Source organism: Buceros rhinoceros, unplaced genomic scaffold (assembly GCF_000710305.1).
Source record: "Buceros rhinoceros silvestris isolate BGI_N320 unplaced genomic scaffold, ASM71030v1 scaffold18480, whole genome shotgun sequence".
Classification (NCBI taxonomy): domain Eukaryota; kingdom Metazoa; phylum Chordata; class Aves; order Bucerotiformes; family Bucerotidae; genus Buceros; species Buceros rhinoceros.
In genome coordinates this window covers 12,133-31,871 of record NW_010388104.1, presented here as the reverse complement: position 1 = coordinate 31,871, position 19,739 = coordinate 12,133, and the positions used below count along the sequence as shown (strand labels likewise).

The following is a 19,739-nucleotide window of genomic DNA, read 5'->3' as shown; positions in this document are numbered from 1 at the left end:
AAGCAAGCACCACTCACCAGTGCCACCAGCACCACCAGTCAACTCTGCTCTGGTTAAGCACATCACGAAACTGCCCACTGGAGCAAAACCAAGACTGTTCGATTCACGGCCTGAGAACTATTTTGTGTCAAGAAAATTTGTACTCAAGGATAAAAACTAAATATTGTTCAATAGCTGTTATTTTTCTCATTTGAAGTTTTCCAATCATTCTGATACTTAATTGCAAACTTAACTCCAGGGCAGGTATGTTCTACTCATTGAGAAAACCAGCAAAGAGAAAGTCGAGAGACTTGGTACAGAATATGCAAAGTCCGTGAGAATAAAAGTTTCTAAGTCTAAGCCAAAAGCCCGTAATTCTTCTAAGCCTTTTCAAACCTAACCATTTCCAGGCCATTCAGTGAAGTGGCACAAACACCACCATCATTTATCATTTATCAGCACTGAACGATACACATACTAAAGACAGCTTGATACTCCATTGTTAGATAACGAAAACCTTGGTGATTTTATCTGCTCACTGCCAACATCACAAATGTGAAGGAGCACAAGTCAGGTGTATGAACATGAATAACAGGAAAAGCAAATGATTAAATATATCTGAAAAGTCTCTTTGCACATCTGAACTGCTTCATTTGCTTTATCTTTGAGTTCACCGTAAGATACAGCTCAAAAATTACATCTCATTTAGAGTCTAACAAATGTTCTCGTTAGAAGAGTGAAGTTGAACACTGAGTACAAGAGAAATCTGCTGTTTAAAGAAACCTGCTCCTACTGGCCTAAAAATCACTAAAACACACAATAAATATGAAACAATTTTGATTCAAGAAGTAAATTCAAGCAGAAAAGGATTTTCTTTTTATGTTAGCTTATACTAAATCCTTTTTATTGCTGTTCTAGGAGCCAGACACTTCATATGTTATTTGCATTTGTATTTTTCTAACTCAGTACCTTAAGCAAATGTCATTCAGTTTCCTTAACATTCCTCTCAAACGCACTAGTGTTCTTATGTGATTCTTATATCACTGTTCAACACAGTTAACTCTGAAACTTGTTAAACACTAGCAAAAGCCCCAACTATTCCGGTTTGGAAACGGCCATCTAAACTCAGCACATTTTGCATCTATACGAACAGTAAATGTTGCTCCATGAGAAGAAATTCACCACAGAGCTGAAATTTATGGCACTTTAACTGCAGAAAACAACCCCTCTGATACTCTATACACAACAAATCATTTGCTTTGGCTGTCTGGATGTAACGACCATCGTGATGTGTACAGGACATCACCCACGTGCCAGCAGCAGCTCAGTGTGAGTCAGCAGTGTCCTGGCACCAAAAGGGCAAACTGTGTCCTGGGGAGCATCACAGCACGACCAGCTGGTCCAGAGAGCGGACTGTCCCGCTGGATTCAGCGTTGGTGAGGCCTCACCTGGAGTGCTGTGTGCAGTTCTGGGCCCCACCATTTCAGAAGGATGTGAGGTCCCTGAATTGGCCCAGAGGAGGGCAACAAGGCCGGTGGAAGGGCTGGAATGAACATACTGTGAGGAGTGGCCGAGGTCTTTGGGCTCGTCTAGTTTGGAGAAAAGGAGGCTGAGGAGCGACCTCATGGCTCTCTGTGGCTTCCTGAGTAGGGGATGTGGACAGGGAGGTGCTGAGCTCTACTCCCTGGGATCCAGTGACAGGATGCATTGGAATGATTCAAAGCTGCATCAGGGGAAGATTACACCTGACACTACGAAGCATTTCTTTACAGAGAGGGCGGTCAAACAGCGGAACAGGCTTCCTCGAGAGATGGTTTATGTCCCAAGCCTGTCAGTGTTTGAGGCATTTGCCCTTAATAATGTGCTTCAACTTCTGGTCAGCCCTGAAGCAGTCAGGCAGTTGGACTAGGTGGTCTTTGTAGGTCCCTTCCAATGGTAAATATTCCATTCTACTTTTCCTGTCCCTTTGCTGGGAACCACCAAGTTACTAAGAGAAAAACACTTGCTTTTTGTGCATAATGTTTGAGACACAGAAATACTTTCCTGCACTGGAGCTAATCACCTCGGCAAGCCCTTTCACATCTAAAGTAACTGCAGGGCATTTTGTTTCATAGCCTAGAATGTTTATTACTTGAACCTTCCCAATAGCATATTGTCATATGTATGAAAATTCCCATTAGTGCAGTACCGAGAAGTATTTCTATAAGGTTTTGACTTTGTCATCTTTCATATCGAAAGACTAGAAAAACACTTCAACCATGCAAGCCACTTTCATTTACTTTCAAATGAATCTACATTCTCAATTACTTCTTGTCTCACTATGATTACTCTCAAAATGAAATAAGATAAGAAAAGAAAAAAGGACTTGTAACTGACTGCTACTGCAAGTTCGAACTGCGTTCTTGTTTGGTTACCTCACCAAGCTTTGTGTATCCTCACGTCTCTGAATAGTCCTTCATAATGGAAAAGTGATTGATTTCCTGTGTCCTGTATATATCTACTTCAGAAGTCATCTTCTCAGTAATGCCTTAATCTTCTTGTTGTGAATAATTGTTTTCTCTGTAAAGCAAGTGTTTGTGAATCTCTTCACCATCAGATACTATTGGTTTTCACAGCTCCCTGCAGTGAGCTGCACTATAGTATAATGCTACTGCACTTTATGAACACTGAATTCAGTTAACGCACAATCACTGAATAAAAACTCACCCTTTCTTCCCAAATCCGGTCTGTGCTACAGCAAATAGGAGAAACAGCTAAAATCTCTGCCCTGTGCATCACCAGTTACAGGCATTGATAATATAGTGGTCAAATGCATAAACTAAATCTGAAACCATTTTCATTTCCTGACTTTTCTATGAGGAAAGGCTGAGAGAGTTGGGGTTGTTCAGACTGGAGCAGAGAATGCTCTGGAAAGACCTCAGTGTGCCCTTTCAGCACTAAAAGGGGCCTGTAAGAAACATGGGGAGGGGCTTTTCAGCAGGGGCTGTTGGGACAGGACAAGGAGTGATGTGTTTCAATTAAAAGAGGGAGATTCATACTAGAGAGAAGGAAGAAATTGTTTACGCTGAGAGTGGTGAGTCACTGTTCCAGGTTGCCAAGAGAGGTGGGAGAAGCTCCATCCCTGGAACTATCCCAGGTCAGGTTGGGCCTTGGAGCTCTGAGCACCCTGCTCTGGGTGCAGATGTCCCTGCTCCCTGCAGGAGGGTGGACTGGGTGACCTTTGAATGTCCCTTCAACCCAAACCAGCCGGTGATTCTATGAACTTTATCAAAAGTCACGTAGTTATAGTTTATTTTGCCTTAGGGTAACGCACCTTCCAACACTATTCTCTACTATTCAGAAATGAAAGCCTGCAGCCCTATGTGTGCACTGCCTTTGGCTGCTGCCCTGACTTCATGATAGGAATGGTAACATTCAGATGCCTTCCAAGGGCAGAAGGGCTATCTGTCGCTGTCTACAGAACAGATCACCGACAAAATTTTAAAAATGTCTCTACCAAGTGCATCCTGAAAACACAAACCTGACCAATTTTATTAGCGTTACTGACCACGCTCAAGTTTTCTTAACGGCAAGAATCTCCTTACGGAATTCGCAGATTAGAAACCTTACTAACAGGCATTCAAAAAACAACAAAACTCAGCCAGTTTGACAAGCGAGAGAATTGTAACTTGCGTGCTACAGCTGCACAACAGAGAGCTGGAAGCGGTTACTTCATGGGAGTGCTTCTAGCACCCGGGGACTGTAAATGATAACAGACCAGCAAGTAAGAACTTGCTGTATTTTCATCAGGAAACAAAACAGTATTTCTGTACCAAATGAAATTCCTGCAGAACGCTGAGGGCTGGCGCTCTTCCTCAGTACACACATCCCAGCCCAGCTGCTGCCTTCGCAGAGCCTGGTCTCCAAACAGGGAGAAACGCAGGATCTCTTCTTGTCACGGAGTTGCCTGCACAGTTTTCATGAAGCCAAACTAATTACCTGCGGCCCATCTGGTTTCAGCCAGTAACAGGAGTCAAGAAGGCGACACATGCCAACTATTATATGTCCTGAAAGGAAAGCATGAAATCCCAACAGACATCTAGGGACAAATGAGCCTGAAAGCTGCTGTCCTCAGAGCAGAGCCATGCTGGCAGACCAGGCTGCACCACTTCCACGGTATTTTTCAAGTAACCTCAGGTTTTGTATCTCAAAGTCTTAAGCCAATGTAAGAACTTCACCTGTTTGACAAAAACAATCTGAGCACCAAAGAAGATAAAGGTTCTTCCAATACTTGTCATTTACTGTATTTACTTGTATTTACTGTTTCCATTTTCTGGGAGGGTAACTGCTCTCCTTTAATGACATTTCTGTATGTGGCTTCAGCCTCTTCAGAGGAGTCATTTAAGCAAGGCTACGCATAATGAACATCGACTGTGTCACCATTTGGTTCTCCTAATTTCCAAACTATTCCAGTGTCTTTCATGCCAGGGCTTAATGCCCAGGCAAGCCATGCTCCAACAGCGGAACATCACGCAAAACAAGCGTGTACCCTGGAGCATATGAGCCTAATTTAAAAACTTTAACACACCAAATGCAGCCTTAACTCCTCTTTGCAAAGATGAAAATGCTCATTGATTGTCTTTTTTTCTTTTCCTTTTGAAAGTTTTCCAACTTCACACTGAAATTTGGGCAGTAATTGCTCTACAGCAGCTGGCCCGGAATCGACAGAGCTACCAATGCCAGACATGGTGAGGAATACATTCCACTCCTTCTTCTCTTCGTTAGTGTCGTTAGTTGACCTACAGATTACTTTAATGCTTCTCCCTAGCTGGAATTGAAAACCTGAGGTGTACACCTGCTTCAGCACATGTCAGTGCCGGCAGATCTTGGCTGCACTAATTTATATAGTAAGGAGTAGTCTCTAAAATGCCACTTCCAAGAATAGATTTGTTCCTCCCGAGTCCCTTCTGAATCTATCCAAAGCACACTGAACCTTCCGCAACTGCAGTCAGAGCCACGCAGCACTGAGCTGGCAGCCCAAACAGCAGCAAATCCAGGGAAGTCAGCGGCAAGGGAAACAGATGTAGTTTAGAGCCGTGAACAAGCATCCAGATTTACTGTGGCCAACATAATTCGGTTTAAAGAGAGATGTGAGTGACAGATCTATACTTAAAACCTTTTTACAGGGACGAAACAAAACCCACGAGCCCAACAGTGACTCTGAGTATGACTCAACAGTACTATGACAATTTGAAAAGGTTGTTAAACTTTCTCTGGTAACTCTTACTCAGAAGGAGTCAGTAGTCATCTCCTACCCAGTTTTCTGCTCCCCTCACTATGAACTCATATCTCAAGCTGTATCTTGTCACACATATTTTACAAGTTCTCTAAAAGGCAACAAAAACTACTATCAGACAGGCAGAAAGCTCAGGAAAGGGCAGCAAGAGTGTTACTGATTCAACAAAATAAGATTATTGTCATCGGGTTTCTCACTAACCATTCATAACAAAGTGCAGGAGTTGGCAAACAGAATCTGGCTTAATAAACACTACTCTGCAAAGTTGTTTTTCTAGTATGCTCTAATTTGACATAATCTGATAATTCAAAGCTCCATCTGAAACAAGCAATAGGTTTCCTGCTGGTTTGATCCCTGGCATTATTTATCAAAATTTCAAGGCTTTACATTCTGGCCCTTGTAGTCCTGCCTGAGAATGATGTTAAAAGTAAGTGACAGTTTCCATTTCATTCCAAAACAGAGACATCTCAGAAGCTGTTCATAATTTAACTGAATTTGTTTACCATACATTATCATAACAATCACCCTGTTGTTCACTTGCGCGTTCTGCACTGGAATGACTGCTTGCTAGAAACGCCTCTAAGGAACACAGTGCAGGGGAGTAAAACTAAGCTGACACCCTCTGCGACTGGAGAGCGGTAATGAAGACCGCATAGATACTGGTATTTTTCACTGCACAGCAGCTCTGGAAAGAAAGAGCTGAAGCTACTTAAGACGTCCTTCACATCTGCAATGATTTTCCTGCAAAAATAAAGAATGAACTGTGTAGCTGAAAATCTGAATTTTGGAGAGGTGGAAGCTGAGGTGGAAAATACTGACAGTATGTACCTCAAGAAGCTTTACCTAACAGGCTGTAGACTTTTTTTACTCTCACGAAATACGAACACTGAAGTTAGGGATCCTTGCTGTAGCGTGAATGAGGAGCATACATTATGTTCAAATATATGAAGAGAGAAAAGGGGTTTGGGTTCCTGTGGCTTTCGAATGACAGCAGCTGCACTACCGCTGTGCATCTCAAGAAGGCAATAAAGACAGACAAACCTGATCTGAATTATTTGCCGAGACTGCAGTAGCTTTAATATGCTCTTTTCAAAGCCAAGAATCTAAAAAAGTGAAAAATGAAATAAATACTCCACTACAGCTTTAACTGCACGTGTTTCACGAGCAAGGAACAAGTTGTGAGCACGACAGCTGCAGAGCAGAGAAGTATTTTGTAAACTCTCCAAAGGACAAACAGGCATGAAACCAGCATTACAGTGGAGCACCTGAATATCAAAACTCCTGATTTGCAGGATGTTTTGGCACAAATTGGAAATGCTGCTTTTCAGCCATCTCTGGTTCCGGCTGCTTGACACGTGACTTTCCTTAATTCAGCTGTCTGGCTTTCTTTAGAGTTCAGAAGCAAATGTATATCGTTTCTTCTCATATTTCTCTTAAGAGATTATATAAAGTTTAGCACAACAAAGGTAGTAATAACTTGAACTTCAGCAAGACCATTTTAAACAGATAAATCACTTCAAACTGCTGGGGGGTGTCTGTGCCCCACTTCTTGCTGGCAGCACACAGAACAATTCTAGGATTCTCCCTAACACAAAGGCAGATCTTGATCCATAAGACTTACAACGAGGTCTAAGAGACAGCTGATTCTCCCAACTGATGAAAAGCACAAAGAAACATCCACCTATTCTGAAGAGTCAGCTACTGGTCTGAAGGAGGAAACTCTGTTCCATTAAGTATCTCTTCACAAACAGCAAAGACACTAGAAAAAGCTTCCCAGTTTCTCCAGAATAGTTTTCTCTTCACTTTCTACTCCAGCAAATGAACTTTTTAACAAGTTAACGTCTTGTTTTCCTGGAAATACAACTTCCTCCTTCCCAGAGAAAGGATTAGGACTCTCTAACCTTTACAGCACCTATACAGCCCTGGAAGGATTTCAGTGTATGTTTGTAGAAAAGACTAAATATCTGTCCAGATTACTGTCAATCTTGCCATAATTCTGCCTAAACAGCACGACACTAAATAGGAATCTTTTTTCCCCAGGAATCTCCTGTAAGTAGCTAGGTGAACTCCACAGACCCACATCTCACCACAACAAACCTTACTGTTCAAAAGCTGTTTCAAAGCTACCAAACAAGTCTCTTCACAACAAAAATCATCGGATCACAGAATGGTTTGGGAAGGAAGTGACCTTCAAAGGTCATCTAGTACAACCATACCCCCTTCTTTTACTGTTAATCTGTTAAGGTTTTGTTGTTAATAGAAATATTTTTATTGTCTTCTTAAACTACAGACACCAGAAGGAGAAGGTTGTACAGTTGTGGCTGGAGCCAGAATTCCTGTGCAGACATCCTGCCTGCAGCTCCCCAGAGCTTCCTGCCTGCCTTTGCTCTTCCCCAGGACAGCAAACAGGAGCGTTGCTGACGCTCCTTCCAATGACAGCTCCTCTAAACAAACTTAAGAATTTTCTCTACTCACTGTTTTCATCACAGTAACTGGGACACACCATGGATAAAATGGTTGCTGAACCTGGGCAAAGTATGTAATAATCTACTCAGATTAAATTCCACTTACTTGCAGTCAGGAAAGAGTTACTATTCAAACTCAAAGCCTCACTCTTTGTCTTGGAAAAAGCATCCCTAACATACTAACATATAAAGCACGTAAGTATAGAGAAACAAACAAAATAACCAACTCGATTCCTCTGGTTTACAGACCAGAGAGCAGGTGCAGCCACATTTCAAGTCCCATTTGCCATCTTATTTCTTATTTCATTCTTCCTTATTTCTTTTTTCGTTTCACCAGCATGTTTAGCCATAAAGGCAGTTCACCCCAGCACAGCTATCCTGCACAGAAGGAAGCTTGTGGTATCAGGGTAAGATCAGCCACACAGCTTTCACCAGTTCAATTTCTGCCGTACAATAACCACTCAAGTGCACATATTTAAGCCAGGAATTCAGTCGAGCCCAGGGTTAGTCAGCACAGAGTCACCCACTATCACCAGTGGGCAGATTACACCTGGCTACCCACTGCCGATCGAGCAGTGGTACTCGCACGTGTTTACGTACACATTCACATCCGAGTGTGGTAAAAGCAGTAACACTAACGTTTTGAGACAATCTGCTGAAAGTCGGCCTGGGAGTCTTCAGCAAACCATCTGCTCCAGCAACCATTTACGTAACCCAGCAATCCCAGCACGTCTCTTCAGACACACGCAACCACCATTCTCCCATCCCAACAGACAGTCACAGTATAACACTTTGAGAGCACAGCTTTGGCTCCTGTTCTCCCTCTCTCTTGTGAATCATTTATGTTCGCAGGAAAACCATGCAATTCCTGGACATCAGGTGGAGGGAAATACTACCTCCAATCTATGTTTGCAGCGATGGTGGCTCTACACACATTCAACATGAGAGCAAAGCTTGCTTGAGAGATTCCCACCCCTCGATTACGCCAGTGCAACTGTCTGTGGACAACGTTGTAAGCAGACACATAAAAAAATTCTGTGAAGGAATATATAAAATGTCTGGATTTAAAAAAAAAAGAATTGGGGTTTTGAGTGAAGTTTTCTTTTAGCCCAAAACATTTCACCAGCAAACCAAAAGCCAAAGGCTTCCCAACTCCTTTTACGATGGGAGTAAGCTTCACCTAGAGGTTCAGCCTCACGTAGGTTTTGTTTGCGAAAGCTGAAATTGAGAAGTTAAACAGATGACCAAATAAGTTTTGTTCCTCCATCATGGACTTGATCTCATGCGCAATGCCTCTCCCAGACTGTTAGTCCCTCAGCAAACTGGTATTTTTAGCTCTTAAAAGTGTCTCCTTTCAGACAGCATTTGCTGCCAGACTGCTTTGATCTCAATGCACATCAAAGGAGTTGAAATTACCAATTCCTAAATAAACTGCTTACGTTTAACTGTGCTCACTTTAAATTTTCATGAGGGTACAACACAAAAGGAGCAATGTCTCAGATCCCAGCATCCCGGCTGGTCAGGGTATTCCACACACAGCTCATGTCTCCTTTGTCAACTTTTTGCCTGCTGCTGAACTCTCAAATACTATTTGATTCTTGATGCTTCTTATTTCCATGTCTTTTTTGCTGCATTTTTTGATTAACAGCCTACAGTGCATCCAACAAAGAAAGAACAGAAGATGCGTTAAAGCACATGTTCAACCATGTGTAAGTGTCAAACCCAAAGTGAGTTTCAAGACACAAGATATTTAATACACAACGGGAAGCAATTTTCAGTTGAAGTCTTGTTATCCTATAAATTAAAGATTTTCAAGTACACCTACTACCTAAAGAGTCAAGTGAGGCAGAAAGAAAAAATCAGATTTCTGCTTATTGGTATCATTAAATCCAAAGTATTTTTAAGCTTTAAAGCATGCATGGACTCTGAGAATGTTTTAGGATGGTTCCACAACTGATGAATGAACATTCAGCTACCTATTTACTCAAGAAGTTAAAGTGGTTTTTCTAGTTAATGCACCTACATGGAGGTCACAGACAGGTGGCTTATATAATGGTATTAACCAAAACCAACGTGACTAATGCATCCTCCAGAGGATAAAGGTTTATTAATAAATCCCAGAAACTTTAGGAATGCATAAAGAAACAAAATAATCGGTTTAGAGGAATGAGACTGAGGGTGTTATATTCAACAGCTAGAAAACAGGAACACTTCACTGCTCCTCTGCAGAAAACGGCATTGAGGGACAGGCACATAATTCATATTTTAGGTTAAAAATTGCACTTTAGATACACAACTCTTCCAGCTCTAATAGGGCACCCCTAAAACCCAGTTCAAGAACTGCGAACTCACTCTCCTGAAACACAGGACACCAGCTGGAGGGGCAACAACAACACAAGGTCCAAACCTCAGTGTGGTGTCTGACTGCGCCATAGTCCTGAAAGTCCCACAGCAAAGCAAATTCTGGTCAAGGCAAAAGGTGTCTAAGAATCCAGAGGGTTTTGAGTGGCTTCAGCTCTTGTTTCAAGGTTTTTGGCTCCAGACTGTAGAACTCCAAGTGACTGTATATAAACAAACAGTTCATGTCCCTCTGGCTCTGAGATTGAATCTGGTAACATCAACAGGCATCATGGCTGGCACCAGGATTCTCAAGATTTGTACTATTCTCCCTACCATCAAACGGAGCAAATGCACTTTAATGTGAACACTGTTTACAGCAATTACTTCAATTCTAGCAGAGCACACATTAGCATTTTAAAAAGCATCTGTGTGATGAAGTGACTGGTAAAGCATTTCAGAAAAATGTTTTAAAGTGTTCTTGGCTTTATCTGTAATAGACTACAATTAATAGAAACAGAAAATTGCTTTTGAAAGGAACTATCAATTGGGATGAAATGTAGATCATAGGAGGGCAGCACGCAAGACTGGAATAAATGATAAACGGGAGAGAAGACATCATAATTACAAGAAATTTCTCATTACTTTTGACTTAACCAAAGCACAAGAACCTCAAAAGCATTTGTTATCCCCATTGAACATCCATATGACGCCCACACCAGCCCACAATCTTCCAGAGAAATCTGCAAGAGATGAGAGTATTACTGGTCTGTGAATACTGCAAAAGTTTTGTCGTGGGCCAGGAAGAGATTTTTAAGGACTTAGTTTCCATGTCTTTGTTTTAAGAAGTTTTGCAGTTATTCCTCTGTCTGCAATACAACACTCCCGCTTACCGGGAGCCCATGACCATTTCAGAGGGCAATAGCCAAAAGCGTCGTTCAGTTCCTGGAACCTTCCCTGTAGTAGAAAGTTTTACTAGCAAAGCCACACAAGCATCAGAAGAAGCTCATAAATATTTATATTCTGAAGCAAATCTGAATGACTCTCAACCTCCTCTTGACAGAAGCAGCTGGTTTCCCAAGAGTCAAGTGTTACCAGCCACAAAAGTGGCTCTCAAGAACCATGCAAAGGCATCCAAGGACAACACACCTGTCCTGCGGCTCTGATGACTTGTAACACACGTGATGCCTCATCCTGAGAAAGAGTGCTGATCAAAAGCACCCTCCTTTTTAAAACCCTCTGCATCTTATGGACTGAACTTTCTTTCAAATAATTGCGTGGTGGTGAAGCGACCACTGCATCCAACTCCGGGAACACCACAGATGAAATGGTCTGACTGACCCGAGGAGTTTGCACAGACTTCGAGCCAGTGAAGAGGAAGCAGATTGTGTTAAGGCAACACCTCAAATAGCCCCACGTGAAACCTGAGACTGACAAAGAAGGAACCTCCAGCACGACTATCACACCGCTCCTGAGACCTCACCATTTGTAGCACAGACTCAGTAGCATGAAGTAGCATTAAGTCTAGAGTAGCATTAAGTAGCATTAAGTCTAGAGTGGCCCAGTGACATGGGACTAATGACATACTGCACTAGAAACTAGTACTGTGCTACAAATGTCAGACCTCACCATGCTCAGACCTCACCATGAGTCGTCTTTCTGCTCAAGGAATAGTAAGTGTCACTTTTGGGACCTGCAGGAACAGTGGAAGGGTGAGCATAACCCCACAGAAAAGGGGCAGGAGGCTCCAAGTAACAATTGTAGCTGTAACGTTAATGAGGCTTTTCTGTGTTAACCAGATAATTTGGACTATCAGACCATTAAAACATTTAAGTGGATGAACAATAAATTCTTGACCCTACTGACACAGTGCACTCCTTTTCGTGCATGACAGGACCTGGCAGCAGCGTGCCTCAGGGTTACAGGGTGAGCGTTCTGACATGGGAAGACCATGGAAAATACAGAGCACAGGGAGGAAAAGGGAACAAGTTACTGCATGTCTAGTGAAAAAGAAACAACAGCATTAAGTCTAGAGTGGCCCTGTGACATGGGACTAATGCCATACTGCACTAGAAACCAGTACTGTGCTACAAATAAAGTGTCTCACAAAACATGATGCAAAACCCATCAGAACTGGGGAAGAAACAGAGGGGGCTTGAGTGACAGGACAGAATCTCCTCAAAACGCAGCTGTCAGCCCTTCCATCCCTACAGAACAAGGCACTGCACAGGTGTTACTTCGCAGGACTCTACTAGTTTACGTGGAATTTATTTTGTTTGCTTTTGCCATAGCCTTCAACACATTACTACTCCCACTCTGCCTATCAAAATGTGGTGGCCAGCCACACACAGAAGCAAAGGGATTTTCGCGTTACACTACCCACTTCATTTTAAGGCTATAAAACAGATACACCGTGCAATAGAGGAAAATATAAAGCAACAAAACCATCTGGAAGTACATAGTTTTACAGAAAATAAACTGCAGTCAGCTTCCATGCAGCTACTGAAGAACAAAATTACGGGTGGCTATTATTCTGGGCTTACAGTTTTAAGATGGTAGAAAGTACATATCCTGTATTCAGGAACTGGTTTGGATGGGATTATATCACTAACCACAGAGAAGGTGACATCACAGTTATCATCATCATGGCTTGGCTTTGCGAACGAAGATCTGGGAAGGGTTTTTCCCATGCTCACTGCAAGCGATGAGTGCACCCTTCGATCCTGCACGGTGGATTTTTTAGGTGAGGCGCAGTGTGCGCGGAACTGGCTCCACCCTTTACACCTGAGGTTCATCTGCCAGGGCCTAGCGAGCTTGGACGGTGACAGCGAAGTCCTCGGGTCGTAGGTTTGGTTAGAGTGTCCTTCTCTTAGATGGATGAGCCTTACAGGGCTAAACGAGCTCCATCTGCCCGGGTTTGGAGTCAGAGTTGTCCTTCTCCTAGGATGGCTGCCCGAAGGCTAGGGAGCCCATCCTGCCCGTGGACACACTTTGTCTGACCCTTCAGTTGAGACCTGTCTGGCTTGGGAGACCCCACCGGAGGCCCATGCCACCACCAGCAGAGCTCTCAACCTCACAAGGCACGCAAGCTCTTTCCCCACGACAAGGGGGTGGCCGTGAAAGATATCACAGTTATAGTGCAGACGTTAATACACACGGACAACTTTTTAGTTACCTACTGCAGGGTTCCTGAATCTTTTCATGAGAGAATTTACGCTCTGCACAGGTATCCACAGGCAGAAATGCATTGCTTCCCTTGTTTCCCCCTAGTGCTATCGGACCTCCCCATAAAACTCAACAAAAACTTGAAACCACTGCAGAGAAAAGTCCAGCCACGGAACAGATGCTCGCAAGCCTGCTCAGGCATTCCATCTTCTCAGCATTTTTGGCACCTTGAAAATGAATGTACACGGAAAGATAAGGAAATAAGCACGACACAGGATTAGCAGTGTGTCCCATCTGTCACCTATTCTGCAGTTAGCAGAACCCACTGCAACATACTCAATTACTTTAAGATGACTGTTTCGAGTACATAACCCTCTGCGACAGGTTCTGCTTCATTATTCTGCAGTCCTGCTGACAAGAGCCCCCACTAAACCTCTCAAACACAACTAATAGGGATTTGGAGCTTCTCTGTCAGTAAGAGGCCATCACCAATGCCAACATGGAAACCGAGCATTTGGCCTACGCACAGCGTAACAGAGACACTCATTACGCAAGGAAAGGGGAGAGTGGAATGCAGAGATTCCGAACCCAGTAGTTTTGGGGATCAGATGACCCTTATGATCATCATTCCTTGTACATTCTTGTCGCACTGTCGTATGCCACAAACGCTTTCCCACCAGGCAGCATGGAAAGTTGTGCTCATGGTGCAAGGATACCATGTACCTTCTGACCTGGAAGGGCATCCAAATGCGCATAAGTGTTACCAAATGGCAGATGGACACTGGCAGCACTCTTGCTAATAAACAGTAACAGCCCATGTCTCAATTTGAAATGACAATAATGAGGTCACATCACTCTGCAGTATTCTGGATCACCTTCCACCCTTGCCATCAGTTCTGTCTGCTAACTCTCACATTAATCACTGATTGACTATACAAATCCCTGAAGGACTGGACACAATCTTCCTGAAATACGCAAATACTGAAGTACCATTTTCTTTCAGAAAATAAGAGATACAGTAAAACTGTGATTTTTCAGTTTTGCTATATAGCACTTAAAGACAATGTAGAATCTTTTCCTAAAAATGTAAAAACTTAAACAGGATTCAAATTCCTTCCACACAGAATGAAATTACATCCTCATGGGTTTTCCACATGCATTTTGTTTTTTCAACAAATGCAATGTGAGGAAGTAAATATCCACCTGCTATGAACACTGAAAGATGAGAACTGCTTAATGCTGTCGAGCCAGAAGAGTGTACAAATGGGTACCTCTGTCAGGTTCAAATCACTGCACCAATAAACACAATCATTAACAATTATAAGCATCACCCTCTTACTAAACACATTTTCTGTATGTAGGAACTATGAAGTCAAAATAAGTAATTTTAAAACCCCTGTGTTGAGTTTGTTGATTCTGGTGGGGTTTTGGTAACATGGGAGGGGGCTACAGGGGTGGCTCCTGCAAGAAGCTTCTAGAAGCTTCCCCAGCTCCAAAGCTCGATTCGCCTCTAGACAAAGCTGAGCCAATCAGCAACGGTGGTAGCACCTCTGCAGTAACGTATTTAAGAAGAGAAAAACCTCTTGAGTGAGTTCTTTTGTTTTGGAGAACAGTAAGATGTGAGAGAAACGATGATGCCAGTGAGGAAGGAGGGGTAGAAAGGGCTCCAGGCACCGGAGCAGAGACTCTCCTGCAGCCCATGGAGGTGGATGGTGGAGCAGATGCCCACTTGCAGCCAGTGGAGGAGCCGTGGGTAGGCCTATACCACGACAAACCCACAGCGCTATTACAGATGTAATTCCTTCCTGTAGCTGCTTTTCTCACTTAAAGAATAACAATTACCTATCATAGCTGAAATTGTGCTCAAAAAGTTCTTTTATATAGTACCTTTACGACACCCTTTTCGCTCCTTGGCAACAAGTCATTAAGCTCAACAACTTTTTCTGCTCTTGTTCTCCTGGAAGCTCTTACCAGACACTTTGGGTTAACACCATAACAGAATGTCTCTCTGCAAGTTATTTTGTCATCAAGAGTCATGAGCTATACATGAATGCACATAGTTACTAAGACTACTGGGTGCAACATGCATGAAGACAGGACTACCAATCAAACTCAAATAATTTCTTATTCATTTAAGCTGCATAGATATAAACAAAGCTTTGAATTTATCATATCTCAGACAAGAAAGTATTTCTCATCTGGAACCTGCCATCTGAACAGGAATACTCACCCTGCTGCCACTGCAGGAGGGATGACCAGGATGAGTTTAAGTCGTGCTTCATGCAGAGCTTCAGAAAGGTGAATGAGCAAGTGAATCAATTCCCTGAAATATAAAAATATTGTTAGAGGAAGCGGCAGTAAAACTGGTGCTATATGTCGGCAAGAACAAGTTAACAAGTAACAGAGAAATAACTGAAAAGATGGAGCTGGCAAGAGAGACAGCCACAGCTTGTAGAGAATGATCATAGCAGAAAAACAAAAAACAAAAATTAGGAAGGCTGATCAGAGGTTTACCCTCTTCCAGGACTACGAACACTGAACTGCTGGAGACAGTCTTAGTTTTATTGGAGGTGTTGATCACCTTGGGGCTAAAAGGTTTCCTAGTTTTATTTTAACCTAACTATGCACTGTTAGCATGTAAATCTGGCATGTCTTAACAGAGCAGGTCACCTCTTGAGGTCACATTCTGTAAAAAGAATTAGACCAACAGAAGAGCCAAGCACTGTTCTGCAACAGGCTGCTGAATAGACTGAAGTTGACGCTGTATCACTACACGTGAGCTCTGAGAATCTATAAGGATGCTTTCACAGCAAGACATGCAATCTGCATGCCTGTATTTAGAAACATTTCTGCTGCTGGGTTTTTTCTGTATAAATAACCCTTTTGTTTCTCAATACATTACTGTATGGCTTCAAAGTAAGTGCTTGACAACGTCACACCTGGAAGTGTCACCTTCCATACACATGATTTAAAGACTTCCACAAAAGCTGTTTTTCACACGCATATTCTAAATACTTCAATAGGAAAATAAACTCCAAAATTCTCATGTAAACTGTTTTTAGTCTTCCTGATTTGAAGGGTGATGTTAAGAGAATATCATTCAGAGGTAAAGTGCAGAAACAAAAAAGTTTAATGGTTATTGTTATCTTAAGAGAAGTCTAATAGTACCTTCAATTCACACTAGAAATATGGCCCTTCTGTGCACCTTCCTTAAGTCATTTGATTTTTCAGGACAAACTTTCCTGTTAACCCACTGGCAGGGTGGATCGACGAGGATAGTCAGACTGATGGTATTCGCACAGAATTCTAGATCTGTTCAGAACTAGGCTTAAACCTGAATCCCACAGAAAGCAGCTTCAGGACCATTCCACTGGAAGGCTGGAGGTTCCAGGAATCAGCTTTGGGTCTCTCTGCAGCACGTACTTCTGCCATTTTTGCTCTGGGAACAGCTTTCCCTCCCATTTCCTTATCAGATGCATTCTACTTGAAGAGTGGCACTATTCAGATGAATCGATTACAGCAAAAATTCCACACGAACGCATTAAAAAATTACAACATTAAACTAAACAGACATTTATTGACCCCAACGTACACACCACAGCTCTCACACGACAAAATCTTTTCAAAAACTATAACCAGTATTAAAGCCAGCTGTGCCTTCTTTCCCAGTGCTGAGTGTCTCATAGCTATGTGACATTTCTATCTAACTATGCCCAAACTGCCCTTTATTAGATGTCAGAGGTGCTACACAGAAGATAAATCTGGCCAAAGAATCAATTCCCCTGGCACTGAGATTATTCCACACTGTTCTTCAGCAGGGATCTCTCTTCTCTGCCTGGCTGCCTTTGTTAGCTGTAGGAACTTAGAGGCCTCTGCACCATCCAAAACATTTGCTGACTTTAAATTGAATTCTTTAGAAGGTGAGGGGATAGGAAAGGCAGCATAGGACAGAAGAACCTACAATAGGTGCAGAGCAAGGTAACGTCTTTTTCGTTCTCATTTAGAAACACGGCTAACAGCCTCACTCCCACTCTGCATCTCACATACCTGCCTCAGCTCCTAACATGTTGCTATCCAGATAGCAAAGCTCTGAAACACAAGAAGAAAAGCAGGTGGGATTGTTTTGAATCAGACGAAGCGGAAAAAAAAAATAATATATAAAATTATATAAATGTGAGGTTCCCCCCTCCCTCAGCAATGTCAGACACTGGTAGTCAGCCACCAGAGGTAAAGACGTATCCACAAAAGTAGAGATATGTGAAAACTCAAAAGGCATCCGGCATAGAACCAAAACCTACAACTGTAAACAAAGGGCAGAGGTTTGGGGCCAGATAAAGGGGCAGGAGTGCAGCTGGGATTGCTGCTTTTATTCCATAGCCAGCAGACAGCACTCTTACTAAAACCAGACTCCATCCAAACAGCTGTTTCCTCTCCTGCTGCCCCCAAATCCAAGCAGCACAGCTCTGGCCAAAGACTAATTAGCTCCAGCTTGGAGGAGGTCAGGAAGAAAAGGGGTAGCTGGACAACTGCAGGTTCTTGCTCAAGAAACCCAGACAAACAGATACTCACGGATCTGTCAAACCAGGTCTCCAGGCCCCGAAAACTTTCTAGCAAATCAGGCAGGATTAATGGTTAAAGTCTTAATTTAGGCTCCCTTTCATTTGTCAGCCAGGACAGATTATGTAAATCAAATGTACAATCATCCACTCTCCACTAAACAGCAATAGCAGAATGCTCACTTATTGTGTGCTATGAAATAAAAGGTCCCTGTGTCCCAACGGTGCTTTTGAGTGTTTTAAACATGATATTATCCCATATTACCACTGGTAAATTTGAAAGAAAAGCTACTGACATTTTAAACATTATAATGAGGCACAGGAAGGTTGGAATAGAACCAGTCTTCCTAAAAAGGCTGCATGAAATATTTACCAGAGATGTCAACATTGTCAAATTTAACTTCAGAGTAGCTATTAAAACATTGGCAGCTTTAAGACTTTATCTTGACCTAATTAAGCTCTGCTTCATTCCTACTATTTCAGGCCTTCTATCATCACCACTGTTTGGTAGGTCAGTTTCCAAGGGCTCAGGATTTCAAAATATTTTGTCTCCTATAAAATGTGCAGGTCTCTAAATTTTCATCACCCAAAGGTCAAGCAAAGCTTATTTTTCCCAGAACTCCCTTTTCCAGCAGGTCTCTTGTGTTCAGGACACCCTGTCATACAGTTCACTTCAGTGCACAGAGCAGGCTGTACGTGGGTTTGAAAAGCCCTGCAGAAGACACACAGGGCTGTTAAACCCTTCCCTTCAGTTACACAATCCTTCAGAGCTCTGCAACTTCCCAACTTCAGCCACTTTTTTGCAAAAGTTGGTAGTCAATACTCCCTAAAATTTATGCCTTGTCAAGAAAATTGGACAGAGTAAAGCTGTCTGCTTCAAGAAGAAATTGCCCTTTTGTGCCATTACATGGCTGAGTTAATACCAAGAAACTGGAGTGAATTATGGCAAATCTTTGATTAATAGATTAATTTTTCAGAGACTAACATGAAGGATAGAACTGCCAGAAGAGCTTTTTGCTCCTATACTCCTACCAACATTAATAAGATGTCTGAAGGTCATCTTCTGCATGACACCAAGTGCCTGCAGCACATGGTGACAAAAACAAATGCCGTTTTTCAGATGAGTTCTGTGTGATGGCAGTGCCATCTGTCAGCTAACACCAGGCTGAACGGATAATCTGTGTACTTTTATGTGTGCTCTCAGATTCTGATGGGTAAATTCAGGCCTTCTTCATAACATGAAAAAAAAACACCCAATAAAGCCACGAGTGAGATTAGCACGAGAGACATTGTCCTGTCTAGCTGTTAACTGAATACAACAGGACAACCTTTGCCTGCTCGGTTACCTCAATATTTCTGCCATGTACACTTCTCAACTTAAATGCCACAGGATTAATAACTTTGAATATTTTACTGCAAAATCAGTCAAGAAGGTTTTAGATAAAAGACAGTTATTTAATTACGAAGCAGCTATAAGAACTATAAGAAGCAGCAAAACACATTAGAATTGAGGTATCACCTGCATTGGCTGGTTTAGATTTTTGTTAGGAGATTGATTTCCTGTGTGTTACAGAAGAGAAGATGGAAAGCTGAATACTTCACTGTGCAATGACTGTCAGCACGAGAGGAGGCAGCATCAGTTAGACGCAGTCCTTCATCTCACATTAACTCTGAGCTCACTGTGATTTGTGTATCTATAATTCTACTCCCAGAAATCACAGGAAACAAGTAGGTACCAGTTCTCCAGAGGGAACTTTAAAGCACCTGTATTAGACGCCTACAGGAGCCTGAACTGGTCAGTATAAACGCCCAGAACTTCAGTCCACACACGTATCTCAGGACATTTCAGGTTCTTCACACATAACAGGTGGGTTTTTGGCATCTAAATATAAGAATCTAAAGCCATTTCATACATCCAAAGGTCTATAAAGCATGCAGACAGGACTGCTGCGGAGACTCAAA

General features: G+C 42.4%; 1 protein-coding gene across 1 annotated transcript in view; it reads right to left on the bottom strand.

Moving 5' to 3' along the window:
• Positions 1-19,739, bottom strand: part of CHID1 (chitinase domain containing 1) — a 35,692-nt gene that overhangs the window by 6,098 nt on the left and 9,855 nt on the right. The window contains exon 7 of the mRNA XM_010144894.1: positions 15,452-15,544. Coding sequence (XP_010143196.1) covers positions 15,452-15,544 — 93 coding nt within the window. The remainder of the gene's footprint in view (positions 1-15,451; positions 15,545-19,739) is intronic.